Here is a 20,090-nt window from a genome sequence, read left to right on the forward strand (position 1 = left end):
AGGCTTTATTCTATTTGTTAAATGCTCCAATGAATGCCCTGCAATTGAAAGTACTTCTCCTTTCAGCCCTTTAATTAAAAAGCACAGCAGAAGACCGAATAGCTGCATCAACAACGAGACGGTGAGAAGCTCTGTAATGAATCATTCACAATGTAGTACAGTTCCAAGAAACCAATCTTTCCCCTTACTGAATATCAAACAGAGGGTTCAGCGGAGCGGCAGAACGTGTCTTTGTCCCGGAGGTCACTTCTGAAGTCAGACGTTCGGTTTCCTTGAGAACCTGATGAAGAATAGCCTGGTCTCAGTGACCATTGTTGTTACGACGTACAAGCCACAGAGGCGTTGACGAAGCACAAACAGGTCTAGGACCAGGCTAGTTAAAGATCTATAAGGGTCTACACATTGTTACAGTAATCACAATTGGGATAATACTGTACTACTGTATATATCACAGTGAGCAGTCTTCTTTTCCTCATAGTTGTTAAACTGAATCCCCCTCCACTTTAGTACAGGTCTCTCATGATCTCCTGCAGTAGGGGATGCAGACACACCTCCAGCTCCTGCTTCTTGAGCAGGTGGATGAGGCGGACGTGGTTGGCCACCAGCTGCCGCAGGTCGGTCATCTTCTGCAGTAGCTTGGCGAACAGCTGGGGGCAGTCTGGGTGGATGGTCTTCAACTGCAGCTCCAGGGCCTGCAGCACTGTCTCCTGGAGGTCCTCAATGGGCTTCACGTTCACCAGGCCTGGACGGTCTACAGTAGAGTACAACGTGGTCAAGGTTAGTCACCAGAGAGTGGGAGAGGGAAATAGAGGAAGGTTGGACAAACAGTATACAGCAAATGATCTGAAGTTATAATGATCTACCCGATGAGCAAAGACCAAGTCCAATTGAAAGGATACAGCACAAAAGAGGACCCCATTACTTTATATCTGGTCTCAAGCCCAATCAAGTCGTCTCTGAACAATAAAAAAGGCAATCTTGCAGATCCTGCATATAAATGCATACATGAAAACTGAAAAACAATCACCTCCACTGAGGATGATGACGGCGAAGAAGAGCGCCATATCACTATCGTCCAGCTCCAGCACGTTGAACTTTACCGCAAACTCAAACTTGGGCTCCATCATCTCACAGAAAGGCTTCCTCAGGCTCTTGAGGAACTCTCGGGTCATGAAGATCTGTCCATAGGCAAACAGTGTGCCGTCCTTGTTCATGAGCGGCGCCAGCATGGTCGTCATGACCTCGATGACCCCGTACTTCAGCAGGATCACCTGGTCGTTCATGTCCAGCTCTGTGAACCCAGGGATGCTCTTGGCGAACTCTGTGACCTCTTGTACGGCCTCTGCGGAGCGGATCTGGATACGGCGGAAGACGGAGAGCTCCAGCTCCCCAGCAGGCTCCTCAGGGGGCAGGACGGACCTCTGGCGCTCCAGTACTGGGAGCTGTCTACAGTTTATAAAGTACTGACCCGCCGTCAGAGACTTCATGTCATGGATGACAAACGGCTGGAAGAAAAGAGATGCATCCCCATAGGTAATTAACCACGTAAAGAAGCATTTCCATCCATTGTCATTCATTCTCTCGGGACTTAGTAGTGATTCTAGTGTTAGGCACCTTGCTTGGTGCGCAAGGGGTTAATCTACCTAGGAAATAAAAGGTCAATTCAAATCCTGACTTTTGTGTTTGTTTCCTTGAGATCCAAAATTCAATCTGTTTCTCTAAAATATAAATAACGGTCTATTAGTCATTTCCTCTTAGACAAACTAACATGACCCAATATTACTGCTTCCTATAGAACTTTGATATTTTGCTACCAGTAAATCAGCACAGAGTGGATCTACCAAAAACTGTGATATTCAAATAAATAGAACCAAATGTCTGGTGTGTGTGTTTGAGTGTATGTGTGAGAGAGAGCGAGAGTGTTCGGTGAAGTGGCTTTCAATGGGTCTGTTCTGATTGATCTCACAAATTTCCCATGGACATCAATGCATCATTCCCGTAACACTGTGTGTGCATGTACAGTACCTCAAGTAACAACTGGGCCCTTACTGAGTTTCCGTGGGTCTTTCCAGAGAGGATGGCCTTGGCCTTGCTCTTGGTCAGGGGAAAGTGTCTGTGGTAGGACAAGCACAGCTGTCTGGACAGGGCTCTCAGTTCCGCTGACTCTGGGTTCCTGGGGTCCACATCCATAAACTCAGCCTGCAGCTTCTCTCTCTCCACCTGGGGCATCCGGCCGAAGCGGATGGCTGCATGGGGGCATCAGGGAGGTTTACAGTCAGTGCATTACATTCTAGCCTGGGCGCCAGTCAGACGCTTTCTGTATTAAACCATGCTTGCCCGAACAAGACAATGACAAATAGGTTGGCTAAAGAAGGACTATACTTCATCCCACTGTGTAGAAAACTTTCCAAAGTCTAAAGGCCCTTTTCAGACAGACAACTGCTGTTGAAACAGTTCATATTGAATATGTGTAACACCCTTGACATTAAATAAGTGTTATCAAATAGGACAACTAACCCTGTCACCCCTTTGTGAGTGGGCGTTACTCAGATTGTGATTGTATAATAAATTTGGCTGCAGAAGGGCTCATTAACTTTTACAATAGTTCTCATGGTCTCCATTTGGAGCCCAGCCCATCTGTCTAAGCATTTTATGTCGTGGCCACATTATCTGTCTTAATTCATCAATGATTACACTAAAAATATTTAACTGAACAAAAATGTGATGATTCCTCGACATTATATGGATGAGCTGAGTCAAAGTTGCGTGCACATTTTGTGTAACCGAGCAATGTCAACTGATGGTAAATCGAATCGAAGTTTACACAGATTTGCAGGTGTTATAGCAGGTGCAGTAACAGCTCTAACAGTGCAGTAGAATGTCTAGCAAATACACACATTAAAAATCATGTTAAGAACAAGAAACATCAGAACGACATGACAACATCTCCTGAGAGCTTTGCTGTGTCTGCCAGCAGTTGTCCCATCACAGGTAATAAAAGAGTACAAAGGTCACTGTTATACAAACTAACATATAAATCACCAATAGCAAGCTGTCGCTGAGATTGTGGACGGGCTGCATACCACTGACATACAAACAGATTTTTTCCCCCAACATAAGTAGGCTATATTTAAAAGCACATCAAATGCAATGTTCAAACACATCATGTGACCAGCTAAGGCAGACGGACAGGAATGTGCTTATGGTTGCTATCTATCTCTTCCAAATTTAGTGCAAGACAAGCAAAAGAAAATGTCTGAGCTTTAGGCAAAATGAATTGGAGCAGCCAAAAAACGTTACATAATGCTCAGCTTTGGCGTTATCATCTATGACAAATCATGACCCTTACAAACCTTTGTAGATTTTTTTTTTTTTTTTACATAACAATGCTTACCATCGTGTGACATGCCCACAAGCAGACATTTCTGAAAGCGACAGTACTGGCACTTATTCCGGCTCTTTTTGTGAATCCGACAGTGCAGCTCACAGTGGTCATACACCAGTTTTAACCGCACGGTTCTGCGGAAGAACCCCTGAGAGAAAGGCAGAGAACATGTTGATTGTAGAATCCTACAGCAGCAGTTGGCTGTAATTATTTTACAGGAAAAAATAGAAAGAAATGTTAACAAAAACCATGAGCTTTACACTAATCCAAGGGCCAAGGTGCGTGTTTAAGTTTCAGGGTAAATCCTTACTAATATGGCCCCATGGAGGTCACAGAGCAAGACATTTCTATACCTCAAAGCATTCACAAGCCAACAGAACCAAAGGAGGTAGGTCTCAGTCCTACCTTGCAGCCCTCACAGGCATGGACGCCATAGTGGAAGCCTGAGGCCTTGTCCCCACACACTCTACAGTCAATATTGAGTGGAGAGCTGGCGTCTGTGTAAGTAAGGGGATTGGAGTGAGGCCGGGGTCTGGACAGGCTGACAATGTGACAGTCGCTAGACTGAGAAGGCGATAAGGGCTCATCGTTTACTGAACCTAAACAATATACAGTGGGGCAAAAAAGTATTTAGTCAGCCACCAATTGTGCAAGTTCTCCCACTTAAAAAGATGAGAGAGGCCTGTAATTTTCACCATAGGTACACTTCAACTATGACAGACAAAATTAGAAAAAAAATCCAGAAACTCACATTGTAGGATTTTTAATGAATTTATTTGCAAATTATGGTGGAAAATAAGTATTTGGTCAATAACAAAAGTTTCTCAATACTTTGTTATATACCCTTTGTTGGCAATAACAGAGGTCAAACATTTTCTGTAAGTCTTCACAAGGTTTTCACACACTGTTGCTGGTATTTTGGCCCATTCCTCCATGCAGATCTCCTCTAGAGCAGTGATGTTTTGGGGCTGTTGCTGGGCAACACGGACTTTCAACTCCCTCCAAAGACTTTCTATGGGGTTGAGATCTGGAGACTGGCTAGGCCACTCCAGGACCTTAAAATGCTTCTTACAAAGCCACTCCTTCGTTGCCCGGGCGGTGTGTTTGGGATCATTGTCATGCTGAAAGACCCAGCCACGTTTCATCTTCAACGCGCTTGCTGATAGAAGGAGGTTTTCATTCAAAATCTCACGATAAATGGCCCCATTCATTCTTTCCTTTACACGGATCAGTCGTCCTGGTCCCTTTGCAGAAAAACATCCCCAAAGCATGATGTTTCCACCCCCATGCTTCACAGTAGGTATGGTGTTCTTTGGATGCAACTCAGCATTCTTTGTCCTCCAAACACGACGAGTTGAGTTTTTACCAAAGAGTTATATTTTGGTTTCATCTGACCATATGACATTCTCCCAATCTTCTTCTGGATCATCCAAATGCTCTCTAGCAAACTTCAGACGGGCCTGGACATGTACTGGTTTAAGCAGGGGGACACGTCTGGCACTGCAGGATTTGAGTCCCTGGCGGCGTAGTGTGTTACTGATGGTAGGCTTTGTTACTTTGGTCCCAGCTCTCTGCAGGTCATTCACTAGGTCCCCCCGTGTGGTTCTGGGATTTTTGCTCACCGTTCTTGTGATCATTTTGACCCCACGGGGTGACATCTTGCGTGAAGCCCCAGATCAAGGGAGATTATCAGTGGTCTTGTATGTCTTCCATTTCCTAATAATTGCTCCCACAGTTGATTTATTCAAACCAAGCTGCTTGCCTATTGCAGATTCAGTCTTCCCAGCCTGGTGCAGGTCTACAATTTTGTTTCTGGTGTCCTTTGACAGCTCTTTGGTCTTGGCCATAGTGGAGTTTGGAGTGTGACTGTTTGAGGTTGTGGACAGGTGTCTTTTATACTGATAACAAGTTCAAACAGGTGCCATTAATACAGGTAACGAGTGGAGGACAGAGGAGCCTCTTAAAGAAGAAATTACAGGTCTGTGAGAGCCAGAAATCTTGCTTGTTTGTAGGTGACCAAATACTTATTTTCCACCATAATTTGCAAATAAATTCATAAAAAATCCTACAATGTGATTTTCTGGATTTTTTTTCATAATTTTGTCTGTCATAGTTGAAGTGTACCTATGATGAAAATTACAGGCCTCTCTCGTCTTTTTAAGTGGGAGAACTTGCACAATTGGTGGCTGACTAAATACTTTTTTGCCCCACTGTACATGACATCGAAGGCAAAGGGAAAGAGTGTCATTCAAAATGTGTGGCAATTGCTTTAACACAAGATTCAATTGATGTGAATAGATAATTAAGATATTACACTTTTAGTTGTAGGAAATGACAGATTTATTGACAATCCCTTACAGTAGACTTACTTTGATACACACTGTATGTGTAGTTGTATGACTGGCTTTTGTCTGGGCTGTGGTTAAATGAGTGGCTTCTGTCTGACCTGTGGTTGAATGAGTGGCTTCTGTCTGGGCTGTGGTTAAATGAGTGGCTTCTGTCTGGGCTGTGGTTAAATGAGTGGCTACTGTCTGACCTGTGGTTGTATGAGTGGCTTCTGTCTGGGCTGTGGTCGATTGAGTGGTTTCTGTCTGGGCTGTGGTTAAATGATTGGCTTCTGTCTGGGCTGTGGTTAAATGAGTGGCTTCTGTCTGGGCTGTGGTTGATTGAGTGGTTTCTGTCTGGGCTGTGGTTAAATGATTGGCTTCTGTCTGGGCTGTGGTTAAATGAGTGGCTTCTGTCTGGGCTGTGGTTAAATGAGTGGCTTCTGTCTGACCTGTGGTTGTATGAGTAGCTTCTGTCTGGGCTGTGGTTGATTGAGTGGTTTCTGTCTGGGCTGTGGTTAAATGATTGGCTTCTGTCTGGGCTGTGGTTAAATGAGTGGCTTCTGTCTGGGCTGTGGTTAAATGAGTGGCTTCTGTCTGACCTGTGGTTGTATGAGTAGCTTCTGTCTGGGCTGTGGTTGATTGAGTGGTTTCTGTCTGGGCTGTGGTTAAATGATTGGCTTCTGTCTGGGCTGTGGTTAAATGAGTGGCTTCTGTCTGGGCTGTGGTGGTGGGGACTGTTGTGGCTGTACTCTAGAGAGGGGAGATACGGGTAGTCCAGCGTCGACAGGGTCTCCATGTCAAAACTATTCATCTTGTTGTCCATCTCTGCCAAGTCCAACGTGCCCAGCCCAAAACTCAGCAAGGACCACGCTGCTCTCCGTGTCCACCATCTCTGGAGAAGAAGACACTAGACAGCATTGTTAAAAGAAAAAGGTCATCCAACAGTATAACCATCTCCATTCACTGTACATAGAGCTATCAAGGAGATAACAGAAAAGGAAAACCATTAATTACCTCCGCCGTTGTAACTGGACTCTAACTTTAGCCTGTTAAGACTAAGAAACAGAACTGGACTTTAGATGCATTAGTAGAGACAGGTCAATATATAGCCATGCTCACTTCAACTCAAAGAAAGACAGGTCTAACTACTCTCTCTCTCTCTCTCTGCAGAAATCGAGATATGATTCAATAAAACATCTCTGATTGTAGGATGATAAATTCCCTTTCTGTTATATGTAGCTATTGTCTTTCAAAAGTCACGAGAGAACTTTAATGGGTGGCATTGGCCATAAATCAAGAGGCAATGCATCATTTGATAATACATTTGTGGGAAGAGGGCCAGGCTTTCAGTGTGATGCATCAAATGCTCATTCTAGTAGGTTTGTTTTCTAATAGACATCCATTCCCAGTACAAGACCTAATTACAACCTCTAACAGGCTCAAATAGGTCTTGCACATGCTCAAACATGTGTTGTGTGCAATATAAAATGTGTGTGTTTTTGGTTTTACTATCCTTGTGGGGACCAACAGTGAGGAAATTTCGCCACAAGGAAAAATTATATTTTAGGCTTAGGGGTTAGGTTTAGGGTAACAATTAAGGTTAGGGTTAGAATTAGGGTTAGGGGTTAGGTTTAGGAGTAAGGGTTAGGGAAAATAGGATTTTGAATGGGAATCAATTGTTTGGTCCCCACAAGGATAGTATAACAAACGTGTGTGTGTGTGTGTGTGTGTGTGTGCGTATGTGCATCATAATGATGATAAATGACCTACACATACCTAAACAGAAGACTGACAAAGTCCTGTGGAATAGTCTTGTTACCACAGTGGAATGATTTTAATAGTTAGTGTGTTGGAAGTTGGTAAACTAGGAAACACCTGCATTTTGGTGATCATATAGAGGTCTCGATTATACAATAATATAAAAATAGTAACATAAATTGAAATAAATGACATCTTTGTCAAACTGTCAAAAGTTGACAGTAGCCTTTTTCCAGTTTGAATTACAGACAAAGTTAACATTTACATTCACAACGGAAATCTTTATTATAATTCAACGTTTTTTTTTATGCCAATGCAAATAGGTCTAGATAAATTGTCAAATGAAATAAATTAAAGCCTTTGATCAATCTAAGACCAGTATCAGTTTATGCAAAGCATTGTCAGAAAATCAGTTTCACTTGTTCACCTTTAGCCTGAGCCAGGCAGTCTACATTCTCACGTATCAGAATAATTCAAGGCTGATATAGCCTAGCCTACCTGTCCTGGTCTTCTACGCAAAAATAGCCTTATAACGCTTCACCGCGCACTTGTAGAGCTTCATTCACATATTCCACCATCTTTCTTCCTTTTTCTTGATCTCGTTGTAGCTGAATTATAGGCCAGGGCACTGCAGGTTGCATGTGGGTCATATGGCCAGTTTCTGAATGACAGACGTTTCCTTCACCCAGTAACAGCCTGCATACTTCCCTTCCCCCATCAATTTGCGGGATGGACTTTGGAATCATTACTTCACGAAGACCGGAGACAAACCTGTTGCTCAAAGAGTGATTATCTGATTTGATAGGTAGGCTGGAAGTGTACAATGATGTAGGCTACTGTAGACTCCTTTATGAGAGTGTTTGATTCTCGTAAGGTGTGAAGCACTGTATTCAGAGCAGCAGTACACAGAAATCCATAGGCCAACAGGGGTCCATTTTGACATAAGTAAAAAAATAAAAAATTAAAAGTCATAATTTCAAAACAAATATTTTATCCTTCTGAAATGTTTTAACTTTGTCAAGCAATTACCCTGAAAAATTATATAAATGCAAGATGTAAAGTGTTTGTCCTATGTTTCATGAGCTGAAATAAAAATAAATTTTGTGCACAAATTTGTTTACATCCCTGTTAGTGAGCATTTCTCATTTGCCAAGGTAATCCATCCACCGGACAGGTGTGGCATATCAAGACGATGCACCTTGTGGTGCACCTTGTGCTGGGGACAATAAAAGGCCACTCTAAAATGTGCAGGTTTGTCACACATGCCACAGATGTCTGAAATTCTGATAGAGCGTGCAATTGGCATCATGACTGCAGGAATGTCCACCAGAGCTGTTGCCAGAGAATTCCATGTTAATTTCTCTACCATAAGCTGCCTCCAACGTCATTTTAGAGAATTTGGTAGTATGTCCAACCGGCGTCTCAACCACAGACCACGTGTATGGAGTACCCAATTGTGGCGGTGGGGTTATGGTATGGGCAGGCATAAGCCACGGACAATGAACACAATTGCGTTTTATCAATGGCAATTTGAATGCACAGAGATACCATGACGAGATCCTAAGGCCCATTGTCGTGCCATTCATCCGCCGCCATCACCTCATGTTTCAGCATGATAGTGCACTGCCCCATGTCTCAAGGCTCTGTACACAATTCATGGAGACTGAAAATGTCCTAGTTCTTCCATGACCTGCCAGACATGTCAGTCATTGAGCGTGTTTGGGATGCTCTGGATCAACGTGTACCATGTACCTGCCAACATCAAGAAACTTCGCACAACCATTGCAGAGGACTGGGACAACATTTCACAGGCCACAATCAACAGCCTGATCAACTTTACGCTAAGGAGAAGGCAAACGGTGGTTACACCAGATGCTGACTGGTTTCTGATCCACGCCCCTACCTTTGTTTTTAAGGTATCTGTGACAAACAGATGACCATCTGTACTCCCAGTCATGTCAAATCCACAAATTAGGGCCTAATGAATTAATTTCAATGAACTGATTTCCTTATATGAACTGTAACTCAGTAAAATCTTTGAAATTGTTGCATGTTGCATTTATATTCTTGTTCAGTATACCGTTACCTGTCCAAAATTGAAATGAGTAACGATTAGCCAAACTCAGTAATGTAATCTTATTACTTTCTGTTACTTTTCTATTACTTTCCCCTTAAGTGGCATTAGGAGAAGACAAAAAGGATCCATCAAATGCATTTGATGTGTCATCACAGTGGTCTCTGACTTGAGGTCAGACTCTCTCAGGTGGAACAAACTTAAACTTGTGCCCTTTTTCAATGCTGAATTGAATGTCATTGATAAAATTGAAAGGTGTCATAATGTATTTTTTTCTCTCGCCGTAATCCTTTCTGCATTTAAAGGTAATCCAAGAAGTAATCATCTAGTTTTTCAAACGTATCTGTCATCTGCTTACAATATTTTAGCTGGTAATGTAACGGATTACAGTTACAATTTTTTTTGTAACCAGATTACATGTAATTGGTTACTCCCCAACCCTGATCGCCCATATCGGTGGGAATTTTAGGTCATACAGGTATGTCAGATTAGCTCAATCGCCAATTTCTGAGCCTCTGAGTACCACAGAAACACAACTTTGAACGAATAACAGACAAGTTTTCATAACAAGTGGCCATGGATCCAATTGATAAAAAATACACGTTGAAACATATATTTTGAAACATCAGATTTGACTATAAATGTGACATTTTTCAAATACAGTGCCTTGCGAAAGTATTCGGCGCCCTTGAACTTTGCGACCTTTTGCCACATTTCAGGCTTCAAACACAAATATATAAAACTGTATTTTTTTTGTGAAGAATCAACAACAAGTGGGACACAATCATGAAGTGGAACGACATTTATTGGATATTTCAAACTTTTTTAACAAATCCCCAAAGCCCCTTTACTTTCAGTGCAGCAAACTCTCTCCAGAAGTTCAGTGAGGATCTCTGACCGATCCAATGTTGACCTAAATGACTAATGATGATAAATACAATCCACCTGTGTGTAATCAAGTCTCTGTATAAATGCACCTGCACTGTGATAGTCTCAGAAGTCCGTTAAAAGCGCAAAGAGCATCATGAAGAACAAGGAACACACCAGGCAGGTCCGAGATACTGTTGTGAAGAAGTTTAAAGCCGGATTTGGATACAAAAAGATTTCCCAAGCTTTAAACATCCCAAGGAGCACTGTGCAAGCGATAATATTGAAATGGAAGGAGTATCAGACCACTGCAAATCTACCAAGACCTGGCCGTCCCTCTAACCTTTCAGCTCATACAAGGAGAAGACTGATCAGAGATGCAGCCAAGAGGCCCATGATCACTCTGGATGAACTGCAGAGATCTACAGCTGAGGTGGGAGACTCTGTCCATAGGACAACAATCAGTCGTATATTGCACAAATCTGGCCTTTATGGAAGAGTGGCAAGAAGAAAGCCATTTCTTAAAGATATCCATAAAAAGTGTTGTTTAAAGTTTGCCACAAGCCACCTGGAAGACACACCAAACATGTGGAAGAAGGTGCTCTGGTCAGATGAAACCAAAATTGAACTTTTTGGCAACAATGCAAAACGTTATGTTTGGCGTAAAAGCAACACAGCTCATCACCCTGAACACACCATCCCCACTGTCAAACATGGTGGTGGCAGCATCATGGTTTGGGCCTGCTTTTCTTCAGCAGGAACAGGGAAGATGGTTAAAATTGATGGGAAGATGGATGGAGCCAAATACAGGACCATTCTGGAAGAAAACCTGATGGAGTCTGCAAAAGACCTGAGACTGGGATGGAGATTTGTCTTCCAACAAGACAATGATCCAAAACATAAAGCAAAATCTACAATGGAATGGTTCAAAAATAAACATATCCAGGTGTGAATGGCCAAGTCAAAGTCCAGACCTGAATCCAATCGAGAATCTGTGGAAAGAACTGAAAACTGCTGTTCACAAATGCTCTCCATCCAACCTCACTGAGCTCGAGCTGTTTTGCAAGGAAGAATGGGAAAAAATGTCAGTCTCTCGATGTGCAAATCTGATAGAGACATACCCCAAGCGACTTACAGCTGTAATCGCAGCAAAAGGTGGCGCTACAAAGTATTAACTTAAGGGGGCTGAATAATTTTGCACGCCCAATTTTTCAGTTTTTGATTTGTTAAAAAAGTTTGAAATATCCAATAAATGTCGTTCCACTTCATGATTGTGCCCCACTTGTTGTTGATTCTTCACAAAAAAATACAGTTTTATATCTTTATGTTTGAAGCCTGAAATGTGGCAAAAGGTCGCAAAGTTCAAGGGGGCCGAATACTTTCGCAATTTGATTATTTTAGGGATCATAAACCATTCACTGGGGTTTCAAAAGGCTTTGCAATCATTACTGCTTTGAAGCTAAACGTATGTTGCCTCTTTTAGGGGTTAATATAACTACAAGTGTAACCTATTAATTCCATGGGTTACATCTGCATTTCTAATGCAGAGAATGAGTAGGCCCTCTAGAGTCACATTGCTTATTGATGCATGGTAACTTTATTAAGAGTTGTAGGACTGCAGAAACCATCAGTGGATATACTCATGTCAACAATAATATCTACAAACAAAGCCAAATGCCTATCACAATACCACTAAAATAGAACTCCAGATTGAACAGTTTATGTCGACACAGATAACCGGGAATTAGTAAATTATGGCTATGGATTCCCGTCTCTGTAGAAACATGCAGTTAGTTTAGTCAATTAGTGATTTGAGAGCATATGTCAAAATAGGAGAGACTTTAAATGAGTGTTGTAATCTCCTTATGCTAATGACAGACCGTACACATTCAAACTATTAAACACATTTACAATAAAGCTACAACATTCAAAAGTCATAAATGCACATTACAGATGGTTTGATCCTCTTCTGCCCAACAGTGACACCCACACTACTGCATGATCAACACAAACTTTACATCTCTCGACTTGCATCTCAAGAAGTCCTACCATCAATTGTAGTGCTGTAATGATATAGCATGCACAGTACGTATGTATCTAGATAAACAGGAAGGAGGTTAACTGTAACACTTTGTGAAGTCGATGACACAGAGACAGGTTTCGGTACCTCATTTTTCATTCCCTCTGTTTCAGGGATTTTCAACCCACACTGCGTCTAGTCAGAGAACAGACTTACAAAAGACTTCCTCAAGTTGCGCATGGTCTCGGCTTTGGCCACGTCTTCACTGGCTGTACGAAAGAAGGATGTTTCCTTCAGACCAAAGGCATTGGTCAGGGACTGAGATTTACTGGAAAACAAAATAAAATAGTTGATTACAATCTGTAGAACGTCAAAGGTGTTGTCAGAACAAATAACCTCACAACTGGACTGTAGAGCATTGTATTTATTAGATACAGGCTCTTCTTTTTGGCTAAAACTTTTAGTTATGTCGGAACTATGTTTTTTTTAAATGTTGCTGCCAATGTGTTCTTACTTCAGCGATGGATGTGCCTGTGCTTTTTCCTCTGCTGTTGGCTGCTCTACCACTGGAGGCTGGCTCTGCTCAGGGCTCAGGTCCTTCTGTTGTGCCCGAGTCGTTGGCTCATTTTGGGGTTGGGCCAGTGGCTCAGGCTGGGGCAGGGCTGAGGCCTGTGGAGGTGCCTTGAACTCGGGTTGGAGCTGAGGCGCTGAGTTGCGCTGTCTTGGGGGTGCAGGCTTGGCAGGCTGTGCTGGAGGTGTTTGTTGAGCCCCCAGGCCTCCTGGTCTGGGCTTTCCCTGACTCGCTGACTGGGGCTGCTGTGTGGTTGGGGTAGGCCTCTGGCTTGAGTCCTTAGCAGAAGCTTTAGGAGTTGACTTTGGATCAGGTCTGGGACTTTGGGGTTCCACCCGGCCCCCTAATTTTAGTACAAGAAACACTTTATGATATTATCACACTTTTGCTGTGGAGAGAGGATATTGAAAGTCTTTGAATTTGAGTCTGTATTTTTTCACAGTTGTATGTGAAATTTTGTCCCTCAAACCATCTGACAAAAACAGTAGACACAGTCTAAAATCGACACTGGTCAAGGGAGGAAGTAAAAGCTGCGAAATGAAGACACACAAAGCAGGAGGGGATACAATATTACAATACTGCAGATACATTATCTCTCATGCATTAGAAGCAATGCAATGTGGGGCACACATGCTTTGAGGGTATAGATGGAGGGGTTGTGACCAACCAATCAGTTTGCTCAATGATTCTCCACCTCAATAATATGACATGATAGATAAAGAGTTTAACTATCATTAGTGGGTCTAAAAATAGAAGTAAATGGATATTGTTTTCTGACCTTGCTTCACCTGTGTTTGTTGTCGGTCTTCTTGCTCCAAATATATTTCTATAAACTGACATTTTTAAGGAGTCTCTCTAGCTACTGTATGTACATAGTGCCACAATATAGGGTGATTTGCTCGTTAATATTGTCTTTTTATACAACCCTAACAAATATGGCGACACAGACTGAGCATATACCGCAAAGGAAGCTTTATTGCCAGTGACAGGGGCAAAATATCCAGTTAGGGAATTTTTTTCCACAATGTATTGTTATCTGTACTGAATTCTTTCAAACAATTCAACACTAGTTCCAAGAGAACACACTTAACAGTTGGTGGCCACCCTGGTCCCAAATAGCTGCAACCCAGCCGGTATGAAAAACTAAGCCAGCAAATGAGTTTCACCTGGGCAGGATGGCTGATTTTGAGTTTCCACTGACAATAGCGCCTTTGATCAATTAGTTACACAACAAATACCTCACCATGCAACTATTAAGGACCTTGGTGCCTCCACTCTATCCTCCCTTTTATAGGAACGTCATGGCAGTTTGCCCCACAAACCACAACACAAAGCCACAGGTAAGGCTTTTTAAACAGGGTTACTCTCTGGGTTATCTGCACAGACACAATGGCATTTCATACACGTTGGAACATAAATTGCACATAGAGCTTGCTAACATAGTTCATTTGTACAATTCTGTTAGTAACAAACAAAAGTGTGTTTTAGAATGTGACACACATTTACAATGGTGTTGATATAGCTGTATTCTTAGTTGTGCAGTATGACCATTGTACCAAATAGGAGACATGCATGGATTCTACATTATTTACTGCTACTTAATGCAGGTGTTTTTAATGGGAAAATGTTTGTAACCCACTTGTGAATGTAGCTGTATGAATAAATTATGGAATAATATCTGGTAATAAAAATATAAAGAATATAAAGTTAAAAACATATATATTGCACTCCATTAACTCAGAGGAGCATAAGGCAAATATGTCAAAGAATCCTTAAATGGCAGTAACATAAGCATAACTCCACGCACATCATCACTGCAAAACAGAGCACCATCACTGTTGTCATGGCAACACCATTATGGTTGTTGATATTCTGCACGGACGGTGCACTTATGGTAGAATCAGAAACCTCATACCTAATATTTCAGATATATTATGTAACACGTTGACCATTTAACTGAATCCCAGTTTCGTTTTTTGACTTGACAACATAATTTAAAGTGACAGAACTAATTTGACTACTTCCTGAAATATATATATATATATATATATATATATAAATAAAAACAGATTGACACATTAATCGTTGGCCAAAGAGGCAACGGTTGTTACTGGAATCTTATTAGTTGACAAACAAACCTCTATAGTCATTATGTTAATGTTTCTTAATTATTGGAATGAATGAGAGCGTTTGAATATATCATAGTTAGTTACTCTCTAACTCTATCACATAAAATCTCTCCTCTCACGATCGCAACTGCAGCTGCCACAAACCAATCCCATATACGTGCTTGCGTGATAATAAATGAGTCAAATATGTATTATTAGGCTAAAAAATGGTACACTAAATAACATCCTGTTGTTTTTACAGTAATTTACTGGCAGCCAGGTACCTGTAAGTTTCTGTAAAAAGAAAGTACACTATGTTGCCATAAATTCTAAAGAAACTGGTTTAACAGTGCATTACGGTAAAACATACTCATGTACTGTTAAACCAAAGTTTATTTTGAATTTACAGTAACATACTGTACTTTTGTTTTACAGTAACTTACAAGTAACTGTCTGCCAGTAAGTTACCATAAAAACAACAGGACTTTTTTTTTTTTTTTTACAGTAGTCTATTGTAATTGTGTAAGTTATCTAATATGCTTGTCCTCATACACATGAAAACAGCTATGGCTGTGTTCTGTGCATAAGAGACAGGTTAATAAACTGTCAAAGAACTGTCTTTCTAAGCGTTGGTTGTTATAGCAACATTCACTGATGGAAGTATCTTGATGGGTAAGCTATCTGCTAATAATGGACAAAGACAAATCTATATATCATGTCCTTTCAAACAACGCATGGAATGAAAGTTTACATAGCAGTGATCTGGCTGGCTGTATGTATGCAGGTACTCATCAGCTTTCTTGGCTCTAACATTTGGTTGTTTATGCATACATCTATGTTGTTTAACTTTTACAATATGCATTTGTTATGACACATTCACAATGCATAAATCACAAGGAACATAGTTTGGATCAAAAGAATAATAGTGGTGTCACTAAAGAAACATCCAGAATGAGAAGGGAAAAAAAACATACTGTTACCTGCCTGAATATCATTCATGCAAAACAAAAATAAATATCTATTATATTAGTATATGTATGAAAATAATTACCACTACAGTCATACGCACCAACATGTACATATTGACATATACACAAACGTCAAACTGCACAACAAACCACAGTTTGAACAATATCTAAAAGTACACACCAAAATGGAGAAATAAATGGGGGGGGGGGGGGGGGGGGGGGGGGGTAGAGGGAGGGCAAATAATGAATAATGACTGAATCAAACATTGGGCACACACAGCAGCACTGGACTCAGTGTAGGCACAATCTGCTTATTACACTGTCAACAACAGCCCCAAAGAACCACGGCTACAGAGAAACAGAGGCGACCGTTACAAGCACACTAAATCAACAGGGAAACACGTTAACAGTACATCTTGACACTGCATAGAGGAAAAACACAGTCCAGGCCAGCACTACACTCTGGCCCAAACTAATACCAGCCAGATCTCAGTTCGTCTACCGTCTCTCCCCCCAACACCCTCCCCGCTTGTGTCCAGCTAATGTACGTCATCATCATTTCGATATTAGATAGACTTCCTCCCTGGCGGGCTACTCAGTTGGCCTGAACGGGTTTTGGCCCCACTGCAACGCCATTACAGTCGAGAATGTACTGCAGACAACCTTGAGGAGGGTGTGCAGTGCCAGTCTTGGGATCAACCACGAGGTCCTTCTGGCCACCACTCTGCAAACACACGAAACACAGTGATACTCCCAGGGACACTACAGTAATAGTGTCCACGACAAGTAACATTCTTTAATGCAGAAGTCATTATGTCCTTATGATACAATTCTGCTGTAAAGAATGTACTTTTTAAACAGGAATATATTTTATACAAATATAGCTATACTCTAGTTACTAAGAGACAGTAATACACAACCTGCTGCCCTATGTACATAGACATGGAATCACTGGTCACTTTAATAATGTTTACATACTGTTTTACCCACATCATATGTATATACTGTATTTTAGTCAATGCCACTCCGACATTGCTCGTCCTAATATTTATAGATTTCTTAATTCCATTATTTTAGATTTGCGTGCATTGTTAGATACTACTTCACTGTTGGAGCTAGGAACACAAGCATTTCGCTACACCTGCAATAACATCTGCTAAATATGTGTATGTGACCAATAACAATTGATTTGATTTAATATGGCTGTAACACAATAAACTCTCATATAGGCGGAGGCTCTCAAACCGGATTTCCTACAAAGCATTCCTGTAAGACTATGACTGATCACATCCCCCCATACAGTGGTGTATGTAGCCTACTGCACCATACCTGTGATGGCTGCATGGTGGTGGGTCTGTTAGGGGACCCAGTGGGTGTCCGTCCTACTGCCTGGTTCATCTTGGCTACCACCATGTCAGTGATGAGCTGCCTGTCCTCTGCCTGATGCTCTCCTACCAGTGGCATGGAGGACCCCACCACCTGACACACACAGAAGATGGTATTATTACCAGAGGAAGAGAAGGTGGAAGTGGAGTAGGTTATGAAGGGTGGACACTTTTAGTTGAAATTAGGGAAAAACTGAATTGCTGGGAAAATAGGTAGCCCAACAGCTAAGGAGTTAGACCTGTAGCCAAAAGGTCACCTGTTCGAATCTTGTAGAGGCGTCGGAAAAAAAGGGACTGCTGGGTTCATATCCTAAAAACAATCCCCTACCGTTGGGCCCTTGAGCAAGGCCCTTAACCCCAAAACATGCTCTCCATCCAGGGGCACTGCAGCTTGACCCTGTGCTCCTCTCAACTGTGTGTCTGTGTGAGCATGAACATGTAGTTACAACCATATCATGTGTAGGCTGCTGTTCCCATAGCAACCAGATAGACTCAAAATGACCTGACAAGGATGTGGAATACATCAATACATTGATTAGCAAAGATGTTGAATCTTCCATTATATTGCGTCAGTGTGTCGAGAGCAACTACATAATGAGGCAATACAGCATAAGAAATTTGTGCAATACGTCAAGCACTGTACATTGAAATATTTCCACGCTTACTCCAACTGCATGAAGCTCATACCTCCGTTATGTAATCTTTCCCATCCTTCCCATGAATGGCTTTGACAGCACAGATATCCAACCCTCCGAAGATCACTGAGCAGGTGTCAACCCACAGCTTGTACCTGAACACAGGGGGAAGACGGATAAGACGCTCACAAAAAGTGGTCTTACATAGTGTCACAGTCTATAGATTCATGCAAAAGACAAGTGTTATTGCTATTTAGCAGAAATAAATTGCATGTAGCAATGCAATTACTCAAATGGCTGTTGGTCAAGTGTGTACCATTCAGAGAGAACGCAATGCAGTGCTAACTCGGATCAATACACACGTTTACATGGTCTCTTAATGAGCTACGTGACTCTCGTAATGAGACAGGGCATTGTCCTATTAGAATGGATGCATTATCCGTGGTGCTGTACTGCTGTTGTTCAGGACTCATACCTGTCAGTCATGGCCACTTGTTCCAGCATGGCTGAGCCTGTGTTGGTCTTCCAGTTGCCAGAGATTGAGGTCCTCCTATAATGGATGAGGCAGACATTACACATGTATACATATTAAAGTCTCTGGCAAATTCAAATTGTGTTGGATTAATTTGATTACACTGCTGGATTATTTTGAGAAACGGACGATCCTTAAGGTACACTGTGGAAAATGTGAAGCTTTTCAGAAGCATATATCATACACATAAGACAGGTGAATAATTAGTACGTACATGTAAGCTTTGTAGTCATTGCCAATCTTCTGGATCCTGATGTCGTACTTGGAGTCGATGAGAGGCTCAGTGGTGGTGTAGGTTTGGGTGAGAGCCACCACACTGGCAATGTCCTGGAATTTACTGTGGTTATCTACCCTCACCTGGACACAGCACACACACACACACACACACACACACACACACACACACACACACACACAAAGTACAGTTAGAAACCCATGTATATTTTTTGCTAGTATAATCTTTTTTGTGAAGCAATTGTTTTTGTAAATGACAAGAATGACAAACATTCTTACCTTTCCTACTCCTGAGTGAGCGTGCCCAATTTTCACAACGACAGGAAACGTTGGCATGGCAACCTGGGTGATAAACCGTGTAGACGTTATTTTTTTACGTATGCGTGGTTTCAGCATACAACAAAGCAAAAGAAGTCACACATTAAATGCTACATTTCAGAGCAGGAGATGATTAGGTTCTTACCATATCCTTGTAGTTGGGATAGAAGGTCTGTTCAATCAGAGGGAACTTCTCTGCACCAAGCTTCCTGTAGGTGCTTATTAGCTGTGCAAACTAGAGTCAAACATCAGACATCCATTAGTCAAATTATGCAAACTATGTACTGTAGGCACAAATACACAAGCATCATGCATGGCACCCAGCCAGTCCTCTGTCTACCTACCGCCCAGGGCTTGTCACACAGGTTGTAGATGGACTCCAGGGAGTTGATACTGGGGATGCCCCCATACTGCAGACCAATGATCAGGTTACGGAAGTCCTCATTCTGGGTCATACTGAAGGCATGCTGGCGGATAAGGACAAAGTCAGGCTTGAATGACCTGCAAAAAAATGAATATACAGATGCTTTAGAGAGAAATGCGATCACATGTTGATTTTGTACCCCCACACCAGACACGATCAGCACACGCAGGTCGAACTATCAAAACAAACTCTGAGCCAATTATATGAATTTGGGGACTATCACGCTGTATAATGAAAGGAGACAGGAGCAGGAACATGTAATAGGGTTTTTTATTTCTCCACCCAAAATAAAGTACGTCATGAAAACAATGGGGACATATCCCAAAACAAACACGTACTTTTGTGTGTGTATATATGTGTAACGATGTGAGCTGAGATTCGGGAAGCAAGTTCAGGGAGTGAGTGTTAATCAAATAAATGGAACATAAAACAAAACAAGAACCTCGAAGAATGCACAGACATGAAACAGAAACAATGATGCCTG

The 20,090-nt window shown here is 41.8% G+C and overlaps 2 protein-coding genes across 4 annotated transcripts in view; both read right to left on the reverse strand.

Moving 5' to 3' along the window:
* Positions 1-319: 319 nt before the first annotated feature.
* Positions 320-6,621, reverse strand: LOC100505416 (peroxisome proliferator activated receptor gamma). 3 transcript variants are annotated; one of them, NM_001197212.1, is given in 8 exon segments: positions 504-751; positions 1,028-1,505; positions 2,050-2,246; positions 3,395-3,533; positions 3,791-3,882; positions 5,755-5,921; positions 6,162-6,591; positions 6,593-6,621. In NM_001197212.1, coding segments are annotated over 8 exon segments (1,761 nt in total). In that variant the 5' UTR covers positions 6,603-6,621.
* A 5,364-nt stretch (positions 6,622-11,985) lies between these two features.
* Positions 11,986-20,090, reverse strand: part of LOC110531996 (synapsin-2) — a 34,991-nt gene continuing 26,886 nt past the window's right edge. The window contains exons 4-13 of the mRNA XM_021615559.2: positions 19,527-19,683; positions 19,328-19,417; positions 19,144-19,206; positions 18,845-18,987; positions 18,574-18,648; positions 18,151-18,253; positions 17,408-17,557; positions 16,742-16,802; positions 12,946-13,345; positions 11,986-12,759 (exon numbers count right to left, since the gene is read on the reverse strand). Of these exons, the coding sequence (XP_021471234.2) occupies positions 12,627-12,759; positions 12,946-13,345; positions 16,742-16,802; positions 17,408-17,557; positions 18,151-18,253; positions 18,574-18,648; positions 18,845-18,987; positions 19,144-19,206; positions 19,328-19,417; positions 19,527-19,683 (1,375 nt within the window). The 3' untranslated portion in view covers positions 11,986-12,626. The remainder of the gene's footprint in view (positions 12,760-12,945; positions 13,346-16,741; positions 16,803-17,407; positions 17,558-18,150; positions 18,254-18,573; positions 18,649-18,844; positions 18,988-19,143; positions 19,207-19,327; positions 19,418-19,526; positions 19,684-20,090) is intronic.

This window comes from Oncorhynchus mykiss, chromosome 9 (assembly GCF_013265735.2).
Source record: "Oncorhynchus mykiss isolate Arlee chromosome 9, USDA_OmykA_1.1, whole genome shotgun sequence".
In the NCBI taxonomy this organism is placed as follows: Eukaryota; Metazoa; Chordata; class Actinopteri; order Salmoniformes; family Salmonidae; genus Oncorhynchus; species Oncorhynchus mykiss.